The following is a 12,048-nucleotide window of genomic DNA, read 5'->3' on the forward strand; positions in this document are numbered from 1 at the left end:
TGACATAAGACATGCGATCAACACCTCTGATGACGTGTTGGGGGTATATGTATAAATGTTTTGAACAGGTATATTATTCATTCGACGTGAATCCGAGCCCGCCCTAGGGACCATATGATCTCGAACCAGCGACGGGAGCTGCTGCGAGCTTGTTAATCCTCGCTATGCAACTGGGTCCGTTGGGTAGGATGAGGGGGGTTGGGAGGAAATCCTGGAAAGGGTCGAAAGCGGCCCCTTGGATAGTGTGGCCGTCTTCTCGTTTCATAAATCAGACGTTCGACAAGGTGGTGTGGCAGAAGTTTGTATCTGGCCGCAGGCGGATGCCTGGAGCGTAGCAGAGGTTGTATAGCTCGTCGACATAAGTTTGAGCACTTATATCACCCGCCACTACCGTAGTAACGGAAGCTTGTCTTCCCATGGCGGATTCAACCGTAGGCTCTGATATTTTCGCAACGTCGACTTTGACTTCTCTCCGCACCACGATGTCTCCGAGTGGAGAACTATCAGTGAGTGTCTCCTGGGACATCGACCGGTTTCGTTTGGAGTGTTTCCGAGAAGACGGCCAAAATTTGCTGCGGGGGGGTCGAACCGACGGTGCCGCATCAGAGTCGGTGTTTGAGCTGGAGCGGACATTCGAATAGAGGAGACCTTGGCTTAATTCCTTGGCCAACCCATCTGCATCAGGAACCCCACCATTCATCTGCTGCTGGACCCGGAAAAGCCGAAGAGGAGTGAAGATGTAGTCAGGATTTAAGACGCGCGTGTCTAAAGACCCAACGGTGCAGAAGGCCAGGAGGAAGCAATTTTTGTTATCGGAGATCCTTGTGCTACGGCACGGTGCAATGAGAGGACGAGGGGCGAATCTAGAAGCTGAGTTGACGTCCGGGGGCAGCGAGGCGGCAAGCAATGACATTGCTTTGATCAACTGTTCACGGAATTCGCTCACATCTTGAAATTTACGGGCATTTTTCGACTTCAGCCAATCCAAGCATGTTGAAATTGACCATCCTTCCATATGAGAAAGCACTTCCAAGTGAGGGACCCTGAGGCGTTCGGTAGGCAAAGTAATCGACGGCAATGGGTTGCTGGCACCCTTGGCGGTCAAAACCTCGAAGTGATCGTGGACCGTAGGCCGCAGAACAAAGGAAACAAGATGCACTCCGGACTCAAAGTTTCGGTGGGATGTGGCGAAATCACGCATATCCCTAAGGTGAGTTCCCAATGGCGTAGAGGCCACATTCATACGGCGAGATAAAAGAGTGGCAACATTCTCAATGGCAGTGAAACGAAATCCCGAGGCAGCTAGTCGAGACGCATCCTGTTTGTTCAATTGACGAACCGTAAACATCAATTGGCCTCTACCCGCACGTAACCTCGAATACCCCATTGCACGCGAAAAGCGGGAGGCGGTTGTGGATGTAGTCAAAACGTCATCATACAACATGCCGAGATCTTCGAGCGGCTGTCGAACGTCGTCTGCCAGATCTTGGGCAGCCACGCAAAAATGTCGCTTGAAGAGTTCATCAAAGCTAGTATGTAGTTCTGCCTCCCGGTCCGATGTCAATTCCTTCGAGAGATAGTACTCGTCAGAGGCATTCTCCACCTCTATTCGATCCCGCATCGAAGGAACGACTTCTTTTATGAGTTTCCAATTCCTACTTGCTCTGAAGGCCCAAAGGAATGCTGGGTGGGTGCGGGTAAGGTCGTCATCACTAAAGGTCTATGGTGATCATGGTTATTAATTCGTCTTGCGAAAATGTGCGGGAATGTTTCAAGAATGTGACCTCACCTTGCCAACATAACGGTCGACAATTTTCTTTGTAGGAAGAAGAGCATGAGGGGTAACCATAATACGGCCTTCAGGGTCAAAGAAGACAGAAGACAAAACTAGTTGTTGCGCTTGGGTTTTCAATCGTCTGTGATTTCCACCAGCAGCTATAGCGCATGCTGATAAAATACCACAAGCAACGCAAGCCTAGGTGTTGTTAGTATCAGTATCAGATAACCTGATCAAATAATATTTTCCCCCCCCGGGGGGGGGGGGGGGGGGGAGGTGAGGAGGGTTTTACCAAAACAGAGCAGATAATGACCGTTTGACTTCGAGACAACTGGCCTCCATTCTTAAGGGATTGGTTGTGGTTCATATAAGACGTCCCAGCTGCAGCAGTCCAATGCATACCAGACACGGCGACGGCCAGTCCACAGCCGCACACACCACGTCTCCACCAACTGCTTGTCCAACTAGCTCTCCATCGGAAGAAAACACTCAAGGCTGCAGTACTGGCGAATACTGCAATCACGGCGGAGCCCGCGACATTGGCTGCTCTGTAGGAGCAGATATAGTTGTTAATACCAAGCTGGCCAACATAATGCATACCGCAGACAGAGCCGCCTGTCAACAAGCCCCCCGTCAAGATACGAGCATATCCTGCTTTCTCACTAGTTCCGGCGGCGTAAAAGGCTGCAAGCAAGACACAGACCGGTAGGATGAATGAAACACCTGTGAACGACATGCTGTAGATGACCTGAACGTGGGGATCTCCGTCGCCGAGGACGATGGCGCGATTTCCGATAAAATGCATACACCAAATGCCTATTCCTCCCATGGTAATCGACGAAGTAAGCAATAGGTACCTGAGGGACGAATGTTAGACATAATAATCTCTCAATGGCGCTTGAGTATTCTACCAGTTGTATAGACCGGCTGTTGAGGTCCGTCGATGGAGAAGTTCCAAGGTGGTTGTACATCCCATAACACTAACCACATAGGAGAGGAAGATGTAGCCTCCAAGGTAAGAAACCCGGGCGTGCTCCCCAGTGACGCTGTCTATGGTCGACATGATGTGAATGAGAGACGAAAGGGGGAAGGGAGGGGAAAAGGAGGGGAGGGGAGGGGGAGAAAGGGAAGGGAAGGTCAGTCAAGTTCATTCATAAGGGAAGGATTGAATGGCGACTATTCATAACATTGATGCACCTGAAACTGCTGTTTCATAGAAGAAAAAGAAAGAGGGAGAAAAGAATGAGACGGGATGGGGAAAACAATGCCGTCCAGATCGCACCACATGGGTGGTGACCTGCAGGGCTTCTCTCACTATTATAATGAATCTGCAGCTAATCTACTCCACATAGTCTTGCTGGCCTTAGTGGGTAAATCCACCACGTTCCAGGACGAATTAATTGCACCTCAGGGCTATCAGACGAGTGCGTGATGGACGGCAGTTCTGGGAATGTGCAAGAGAACATGAATGATTGGATGAAAAATTGGACCTTGTCGGTGTGTGATCTATAGGTACCTGGTAGGTACCTGTAGAATGTAGATTCGATCGGAGGTTACTGACAGGAACCATGGGCCCCAGGGAGCAGCCAGACTAATGTAACCGAACCATGGTAGCTTCTTGATTTCGTCCGGTGACCGAGCTCTTCTTGAGATGATTTACCGAGTATTCAGAGCCGAGTCCAGCTTCCACGTGTTTGAAAGCTCCATTCTTGTCCTCCACACTGATCCTGGTTAGGTGTCAGGATATGTTGTTGATATCACAAACCCAACACGGTCTCCTAGAGTACTCGGGAGGATTGGTGGAAATAGATTAATTAAGTTACGTTGTTGAATGGGAGGTTTCTGGTTACGAGGCTTAGTCCAATCCGGCGAGATGCCGACGAAGATTGGAAAGTCGAACCTGCCCAGGTGCCAATCCACCCCAAAAATTCACGGAATTTGTTTTTTTTTTTTTCTTGAAAGTTGAGGGGAGAGATGGGTGGCGAGTTGTAGAGATGCATAAAGAATCCATTGGTCCGATGACACGACCTCGGAAGTCCAGCGATCGGAGCTTACCCTAGTCCGGTTAGCACGAGCATGGTGGGTCCGAGGACAGCAAATCGGACTTGATGGAAAAGGGAAAAAGATTGTCGTCTGTTGCACTGTTGAATCGTTGATCCATGGAACAAACCCTTTGTATCGATTTCCGGGAGGCAATTCCTCTTCTAGGGATTAATATTTCAATCGACCCCACTTGACAGGTAGAAGCATTCCCAGCCGAAGTTGGTGGATTGGTCTTCTTTTGAGAGAGCAAAATCTCAAAATCCAGATAACTCTTCAATATCCACTACAATCGATAATCCGATCGTTTGTGGAGTAATCTTTGGGGCTTTTTTCTTTTCTTTTGGAAGCCCTTGATCAAAGCCACCGAACAAATCCAATCCATCAACCCTGTTTCAACAAATCACTGGAACAATGTTCTAGATATCCCCCTATTTCACCCCCCATTTTTTTTTTTTTTTAAAAAAAGGGGGGAATTGATTCCTGGCCAGATTACTCCGTACGCCGTACGGAGGATAATCCCAGAATTTAGTCCGTCCTCTTCGCTTCGAGCCGTGGTTGCACGCAGTGAATAGCTTGCCCTAACCGAAATCCACGCCCGGCCGAGTCACGATAAGGCAGCCTCTCAGCTCCCAAGCCCACGGTTGACCTAATTTAATAGATGGACTTTTATATTGGGAATACGCACTAGATTTCGACACAGCAGCTAGGTCTATCGCAAAGCCGGCCGGGTCCGGCAGTCACTCGCAGCTGAATTATTAGTCCCAACTATCCTTCGAGAGCAACCGTTTTTCTTCCTTTTTTTTTTCTTTCTCCCAAGTAAAGTCTGTCCAGCAAGATCAGGGTTCCCCTGCTTTTACGTACTGGGCCTTGGTGTGGATTCTAATTAACTTTCCTCATCAGGCAAGCTTCTCCGGGATATCCTACCTGGCTGTAGGCTTCTGGACCTGGCTGCGGTGCGGGATATAGATTAATATACCCTATTCATTCGTCAGTTGCCGGAAACCATCGCCGGAGGTATGTTTCGTTTTTCTGTCATGTGAGTCTAAGAGTCTAAGTACGCCGGTAGTGGACAGACATTGAATGAGTTCCGCAACGCGCCACACCCAGAGATTCATCTCTACATTTCCCCAAGCTGGTCAGGATCAGCTCGTGGAAGATTTATTAGAACCGGAGTTCCAATTGCTCGGGCTCGGGCAGGGGGGATGTGTCCTGAATTGGGAAATGGTCTATACTCCGAGATATGCTCGAATCGGAAGTTTGCCCCCCCCTGGCTAACTCGCGTGCAACCTTTTTTTTGCCACTACTCCAGACTCAGAGAATAACTAGATAGACTTAAGCTTGGATCTCTCGCTCGCTGCTCCCGGTCGTATTGGAGATCAACTGCGGGAAATCAAGGTTATGTCCCTAGCCATATACTAGTTATCTCATATCAATAATCATAGATCTATGCTGGTCAATCCTGGAGTCGGTGCGGCATGATCAGCTGTATATAAATAACTGACTGTATGTACTCTGTATCTATATTTAGCTATCATGCACTGGCCTACTTAAGGTACCTAATTACACTGGACACTGAAAACTTGATCCAGAACACATATCTGGGAGTTCTTGAATGTACAATTAATGCAAGCCATGCAAGTAACGCATGAACCATATCAGTTTCATTCTATCTGCCCAAGACTTTGACCTCAGAACATATAGATAGAACGTCCAAGCCGAATCCTAAGCACTACCGTTGCACGCAAGCCACCTAATCCTCATTGCAGATCTCTCTACGGAGTACGGAGTACACCAGATAGATAGATAACTAACTAACTAACTATTCTTACGAAGTGAATGACAAATCATCTCTCACCTCAATCAATCAATTCCTGGGCCCCTCCGCGTTGTCTCATGTATGTAGCACCATGCCGGCAGGGGGTTGGTTGAAAACACTGGTTTGACAGTCCCTCTAACGTCAGTACAAATTTAAGACACTTTAAATAGACAGTAAAATAATGTCACTTGATGTACCAACGTTAATTAAGCCATTTTTTGAGGTAAAGTGTCAAAAAAAAAAAAAAAAAAGAATATTTTTCGAGACCTAGTTTGTAGGGAATGTTTTAACTACTATTAAAACTACAAGGAATTTAATTCAATAACTAACTGGACTAGTAGTAGCTATTATAATAATACGGTTCTACAGTCTTTTTTAGATCTATATAACTATAGGCCTCTACTCTAGTAAGGTGCTAGGATGATAATATTATGCAGGCATATATAAATAAGGTATTAAATTTTTAACCAACGTGGTATACCATTTTTTGAGTTTCAAATCAAATTACTATTAGAAAGTCAAGTACCGTTGATTAGCCATTAAACTAAGGCAGTTCGTCAAACTAGCATCCAACCAGCGTTTCCAAACCACTAATAGTAGTATAGTTATTCGCTACCTACCTACGAAGTAGTAGTAGGTAACACCCTACCCATCTCCTTCCTCTCTCTCATAGGCTGTACTATAAACAGAAATGCTACCTGTCTGCCATCCCGGCAAAGGGAAGGGGGGGGGGGGGACTACTACTACTACTACTACTACTACTACTACTACTACTACTACTACTAGATCAGTATAGTACTGGTCGATTCAAGTGCAGCATAACTGTGCTTGGCTGTGTACGGGCTAGTCTGCCAACTCGATCAAGGACCGAGAGAGAGTTCTGTAATGATACCATGCCATGATTATAGCATGTGAAAAGTTAGTATCGGTTTCATATACCAAGAGAGATTACAAGTTTTATGCTACTGCACTCTCTGCAATACAACACAATCAATCCATAAGTTTATTTCGGGGTCCTAGTCCCTTGATAAAAGAAGGTAAACTAACACAAATAAAAATCCCATCCTAGAGACGCACAATTACAACATTGAAAACACGGTTCATAACATTTACGCAATCAAGGACTTGACGGCGGCCTCGATAGCTGGGGGGTTGGCACCCACAACCTCTGTGACCTTCTCGCCATCCTTGAAGAGCATGAAAGTAGGCATGGCACGCACACCGAGCTCGGCAGCGACCTCGGAAAGCTCGTCGACGTCGATCTGGTAGAACTTGGCGTCGGGGTAGGTGTTGGAGAATTCCTCGACCTTGGGGGCAATGGCCTTGCAAGGGCCGCACCAGGTAGCGAAGCAGTCAACGACGACAGGACCGGCGTCCTTGGAAAGGACCTTGGCGTCGAACTCGGCCTTACTGTAATGGAAGACGAAGTTAGCCTTTTTTTTTGTATTTTTTTTTTTACCCTTCTCGTTTACAAGAGTGCATGGCGGGAGAAAAAAAAAAGAACAACTTACGATTTGATGCTCTCAAGACCGCCCATTGTGGATGATGAAGGTGAAAATTGAAAGGTAGGGGTATAAGAGAAAGCTCGTCGGGGAGTAGCGAGGCTGGGACGCGGAACGGCGGATTGTGGCAAAGAGATCGAAGCTCTAGTCAAACGGCTAGCAGAGAGAGAGAGAAGACGACGGGAGGCCACAGTGGTGGATGGATGAAGGCTATAAAAAGAGGAGGAGGAGGGGATGATTAGCTCTAAATGAGGGGCTGCTGAAGGAGGGGCAGATATCGATTTTATAGTGGGCGAAATTCCCGAGGAAATGACGTTGCAACCTTTCGCCGGGTGACTAATCAGTCCAGCGTAATAACCATGTCCAAGGAACACAGTAGGGGAGTGTAGAGGGTTCTTATCGATTTGCTTACCCAAGACCACGGGCGACACGCCAAAGATTAGATTGATTTGTCAAGCCAAGAGAAGACATTTTCACTAAGAGACTATTACAAGACCCAATATAAGACCGATTGGCTGACCGGAGTGCTTGGATTGGGCTGGGGGCGAGACTTGGGGATGTGGAAGGAATGCAAAGATGTGCTTCACGACAGTCAGTGTTTTTCCCCTGCTGGAGACAAGGAAAGGAAAGGAGCCTTAAAGCGGCGACATCCGGATGACGTGATTTGGCCGCTTACGAATCGGGCGGTTCTAGACGCGGTGCCTGGCCTCAGGCACACATGTCCTCGGAAACCTGGTGCTTACGAGTTTGGGCTATCGTTAGGGTAAATACAGATTCCGCTTGGTACAGCAAGGGTATAGCAAAATTAGAATATCCTAGCCAGTAAAGGGAGCATTTAAATTACACATGGCCTCATAGCAACATCACAGGAAGAGGTACCGATATGCACCAAATTCACAAGAACGAGAATGCCTCAGTCTATCACAAGCATAGTTTGCACAATAGCCAAGTGAGCCGTCCTTCTGCATTGACGCAACTCATTCAAACTCTCGCCGATGGGGGTATCAACAAACTCAAGAAATAACAAAGCCCGCCAACAATACCAGAGCCACGGAACGAAAACCCCATGCTCTGAATTGTAGTCATAGCTGCCTCCGATCTCATTGTCAGTCGGGGGAAAGCTAGAGAAAATACCAAGAGAAAGAAGAGACAAAGGAAACTTTCGTAAGGAGTATATCCTCCAAAAGAGAATAGGCGCTGAATGCCCCACGGTCGAAGAATTAGTTTCACGCTGGGGTTATTGGTGAGAACTCGGTGAGGAAACTCCGCACGAGCGGCCGTGGATGTTGCTACTGCCATGCGCTGTTGGGAAAAGAAGTTCTTCGGAGTGTTCTTCGATGGGACTGAATTCCATCTCTGCTGATATCGGAGACAAGGATCGAACGTTTTTCAGGAGTCCCTCATTTGACTTGGGCCGAACAGCCGGGTTCACAAGAACAGGGCGTTTAGCAATCTCCTCATGCCAAGTTTCCTGTGTAGGCTCCGGTGCGGGGAGCATATCCAAGTCCTTGCTTGGCTCATCAGCAGGACTGTTGCCGTCTCCAGACACTTCACCAGGATATGCGCCGAACGCAACAAATTGTTCGTCATTCGCAATCTCATTGCATTTGGAGGAAGTTTCAAGGGCCTCGTCTGTTCTGTTTTGGGAGGAACTGATGCTATGTCGAGCGAGATTACTAGGCCTTTGGGAAATACGGCGCAAAAACTGCCCCGACATCCAGGACCCTTCGGAGTCGATCGAGGCCAATGATTGCGATAAAGGTACATTTTCGGAGTCTTCCCCTAAGCTATCACCGCTGCATGAATGATGACCGTTCTTCGGGACCTCTTGGGGGTCAGACTCAGAACCAGGGATAGGGTACTGAGACCCGACATGCAGATCCAGTACCTTAGCCTCCATCAAGGATTCATCCACCGGCTGCTCTGGGATATCTGGAGACTGAAGTCGTGAATCAGGTGGTGAAAGGGGTTCGTCGCCGAAAATCTCGGTGAATTTCGAGTGGGAACGTTTGAAGGAACTCGATCCGAGCAGGATTTTTGGTGGTACATATGGAGGCGGGATGGATTGTTGGGTGTGAACCTTGAAGAAAGACTCATGTGAGACGTTGTCCGGGGGAGGGGGGCTCCGGTCCTGGAAGCGCTCGCGATAGCTTCGCTTGAGGCGGGAGCTACCTCGGCGGAATATCGAGGTAATGGTGTTGACACGCACGCCGCCGTGGTCAGACAAGTGTCGCTCAGATTCAACAGGTCTTGAAAGGTCGGACGCGGACTCCCTCGTCACCCCGTAGAACTGCGATGAGTTCGGACTGCCCAACGCATGTCGAGATGGTGAAAGTGAGGGTGATAGGGTGCTGCGCGACATCGCCATGTCTTGGGATGGCCTCAAACTTAGGCGCTGTTCAGGCTTACGTTCTCGAACAGAGCGATCATCAATGTTGCCAATAACATGAACGCTTTCTGGCGATTCGCGGTCACTCCTTTCGGCATCTTTTGAAGTATCGCGCAGCCATGAGCCAGAGGCAGGCTTAGCAACGAAAGTGCCGTTCGCATTCGAGCTAGAGTCTTCTTGGGTGGTAGGTTGAGACTTGAAGGGGCTCTCGGGTCCCAAACGGCCAAGCTGGCTCTCTACGGAGCTCACGTTCGCCACCTCATGAGGGTTAGGGGTTTTATCGATTTCCGCTTGTTGTGCTTGTTTCATAGCGCTACGCTGGAGTCTGCGATACATTTTCTCTTGGTCTTCAATTTGTTTTCGGTCCCGTCGTCGGCGATCTCGCTCCATTAGCTCTCTCAGCGCTGCCGCATCGAGATCGTCTGCCAACTCCTCGATTCTTTTCTTCGAGCGCATATTCTCCTCGGACGGAGCAAGCCCCGATGTCTTGACTCTCTGATCTGCTGTTGGCTCTGGCGATTTTTGGTTTCTTGAATTTGATAAACGCGGAGATTCCACATAGCGAATGACGGGACGAGGTGTCCACGCGGCGAAGCTATTTACTTTGAATGTGTAGGTCTCGGAGAAATCCGAGAGCGAAGACGCTACAGAGTCATGGATGGAAAGGCTGATATCGGAAGGGTGTCTGTTTAAACGTCGACTCTGAGCACTGGGGCCTCGAAGACCTTCGATCAAAGCATTCTCGCCTGGTAGAGGGGTCGTCGCGCGACGAGGAATGTCGATCGGGGTCGAGGCCATCAGCCGAATCTCACGTTCCCTGGCAATTTCGTAAGCCTTTCGCTTGCTCAGTCGCTTCTTAAGCACCGCTGGGTTCTCATTGCGCCGCGGTTTGAGGAGAGATGGATTGCGGGACAAGGTCTGCGGCTCGGGTTTGGAGGTGTTGGAAGAGGGCAGGGTGGCAGCCTTGACGGGTCGAGGCCGTTCACTCTGTGAGGTAGACGGAGGGTAGTAGGCAGGTTGCGAAGACGGAGGAGAGACATCTTGAAAGGAGGCCGGGAAATCCTCTGCGGGCTGCGAATGGCGGTTCTTCTGGCGTTTAGATTGCTTGCGGGACGGCTTTCTGCCTAGATTACCTTCGTCCGGGCTGTGATGGAGATCATGCGACAAGGATGCGTCGACTCCAGTGGTTGAGTCTATCTGGATGGTATGCCGCTTCCCCCTGCGACCAAACGGCCATATCGCCATGGTGCCTGGTCTGGTATGTCTCTACCCCGCCAACAAGTCAAGCGTGCACAACCCCTATTGCCGGATACCAGAAGGCGACAAGATAGACGAACTCATGAGGAATGGCAGGATCACGAGAGACACAATCAGAGGGTGAATCGGTTTTGGGGGCGCAGGACCGAGGGCCCAGGGTCGAGATTCAAAAATAGATTTGTCCCCGTGAGAGTCGAACGAGTCAACCCAGATAGCAAGATAATGGAAGGCAAAGGATGAAGGTCGAATGACGGCGTAGTTTGGCACCTGAGAGGTAAGAAGTAGTCGGTTGTGGTTCTTGGTAGCGTTGCCTAAGGCCAAACGGGAGGAATCTAATTCTGGAGTGGCAAAAGGATCCCACGGCTACGAGCCTAGGACTGAGAGGAGAGTCAAACGAGCAGAAGCAGCAGATAGAAGGGATTGTGAGGGAAGGAGAGAAATGTAAAAGAAAAGAAAGAAAAAAAAAAAAAAAAAGGGCCCAAAAGAAGAGCGAGACGGGGAAAGAGGGAGAGGGAAGGGAGAGAAGAAGAAGAAGAAGAAGAGGAAGAGGAAGAGGAAGAGGAAGAGCCTGAAAGAGTGTGAAGGTCATGAGTGAGGGATGACGATGTGTCTGTGAGGGCCTTTTTTTTTTCCCTTAAAATTATATTTTATTTTATTTATTATTTTTGGGGGGGGGGGATGTACATTTTTTTTTTCAGAGATTATTATTTTCTCTTTTGCACTAGTTATTTAATCAGTCAAGGATGTGTTAGTAAACTACTCCTAACTACTCCTAACTACTGCTAACTAGGTACTCCTCCTCTTACATAGTAGTAGTTCACCAACTGGATATACAAAGGTCCAAAGGCCTAGCCTTAGGCAGACAGGCAGGATCCTTGGGACGAAGAAAAAGTTACACCGTTGACATGCGGGCCCGGCCGTCCCAAATAGAACCATAGGGATTCTTTTCTTTTCTTTTTTTTGGGGGGGTCTGAAATTACAGGTCAGGTCTGGCTGGAATCTTCAAGTCCTCATCACTGCATCCACCCGATGTCTTATAATTTGTAATTATTTGGGTTGTCCATGTCTCATTTTGGTGTGCCCCTGGTTACCAGTAATACCGTAGTAATTAGTACTCTGTACTCTGCTCTGTGTCCGCAACTCGAGCAGAAGAATACACCTGGAAAAGAAACTCCTAATTTAGGAGACGTCATGCGCATCACTAGTAAAATGAACAGCTCCTCCGTTGATCCTAAAAAAAAAAAAAAAAGAAAAAAAGAAAAAT

At 48.4% G+C, this 12,048-nt stretch overlaps 3 protein-coding genes across 3 annotated transcripts; all 3 read right to left on the reverse strand.

The window, feature by feature from the left end:
* Window positions 1-268: 268 nt before the first annotated feature.
* P175DRAFT_0528939 (MHYT domain-containing protein) lies at window positions 269-2,840 on the reverse strand (the record flags this gene model as incomplete). The annotated part of the gene is made up of 4 exons (XM_040899652.1): window positions 269-1,720; window positions 1,790-1,975; window positions 2,070-2,634; window positions 2,689-2,840. 4 exons carry the CDS (start codon window positions 2,838-2,840, stop codon window positions 269-271), a joined length of 2,355 nt encoding a protein of 784 aa, XP_040756789.1.
* A 3,905-nt stretch (window positions 2,841-6,745) lies between these two features.
* Window positions 6,746-7,173, reverse strand: P175DRAFT_0506857 (thioredoxin family protein; the record flags this gene model as incomplete). The annotated part of the gene is made up of 2 exons (XM_040898226.1): window positions 6,746-7,046; window positions 7,148-7,173. The coding sequence occupies 2 exons, from the start codon at window positions 7,171-7,173 to the stop codon at window positions 6,746-6,748; spliced, it is 327 nt and encodes a 108-aa protein (XP_040756790.1).
* Window positions 7,174-7,910: 737 nt separating this feature from the next.
* Window positions 7,911-11,268, reverse strand: P175DRAFT_0498515 (uncharacterized protein). Its single transcript, XM_040896520.1, has one exon. The coding sequence runs from the start codon at window positions 10,770-10,772 to the stop codon at window positions 8,376-8,378; it is 2,397 nt and encodes a 798-aa protein (XP_040756791.1). The 5' UTR covers window positions 10,773-11,268; the 3' UTR covers window positions 7,911-8,375.
* Between the last annotated feature and the right edge of the window lie 780 nt (window positions 11,269-12,048).

Source organism: Aspergillus ochraceoroseus (genome assembly GCF_002846915.1).
Source record: "Aspergillus ochraceoroseus IBT 24754 chromosome Unknown P175scaffold_1, whole genome shotgun sequence".
NCBI classification, from domain to species: Eukaryota; Fungi; Ascomycota; class Eurotiomycetes; order Eurotiales; family Aspergillaceae; genus Aspergillus; species Aspergillus ochraceoroseus.

Excerpts from the sequence above, each read along its gene's own strand:
- P175DRAFT_0498515 (XM_040896520.1), bottom strand. The coding sequence starts at position 10,772 with ATGGCGATATGGCCGTTTGGTCGCAGGGGGAAGCGGCATACCATCCAG.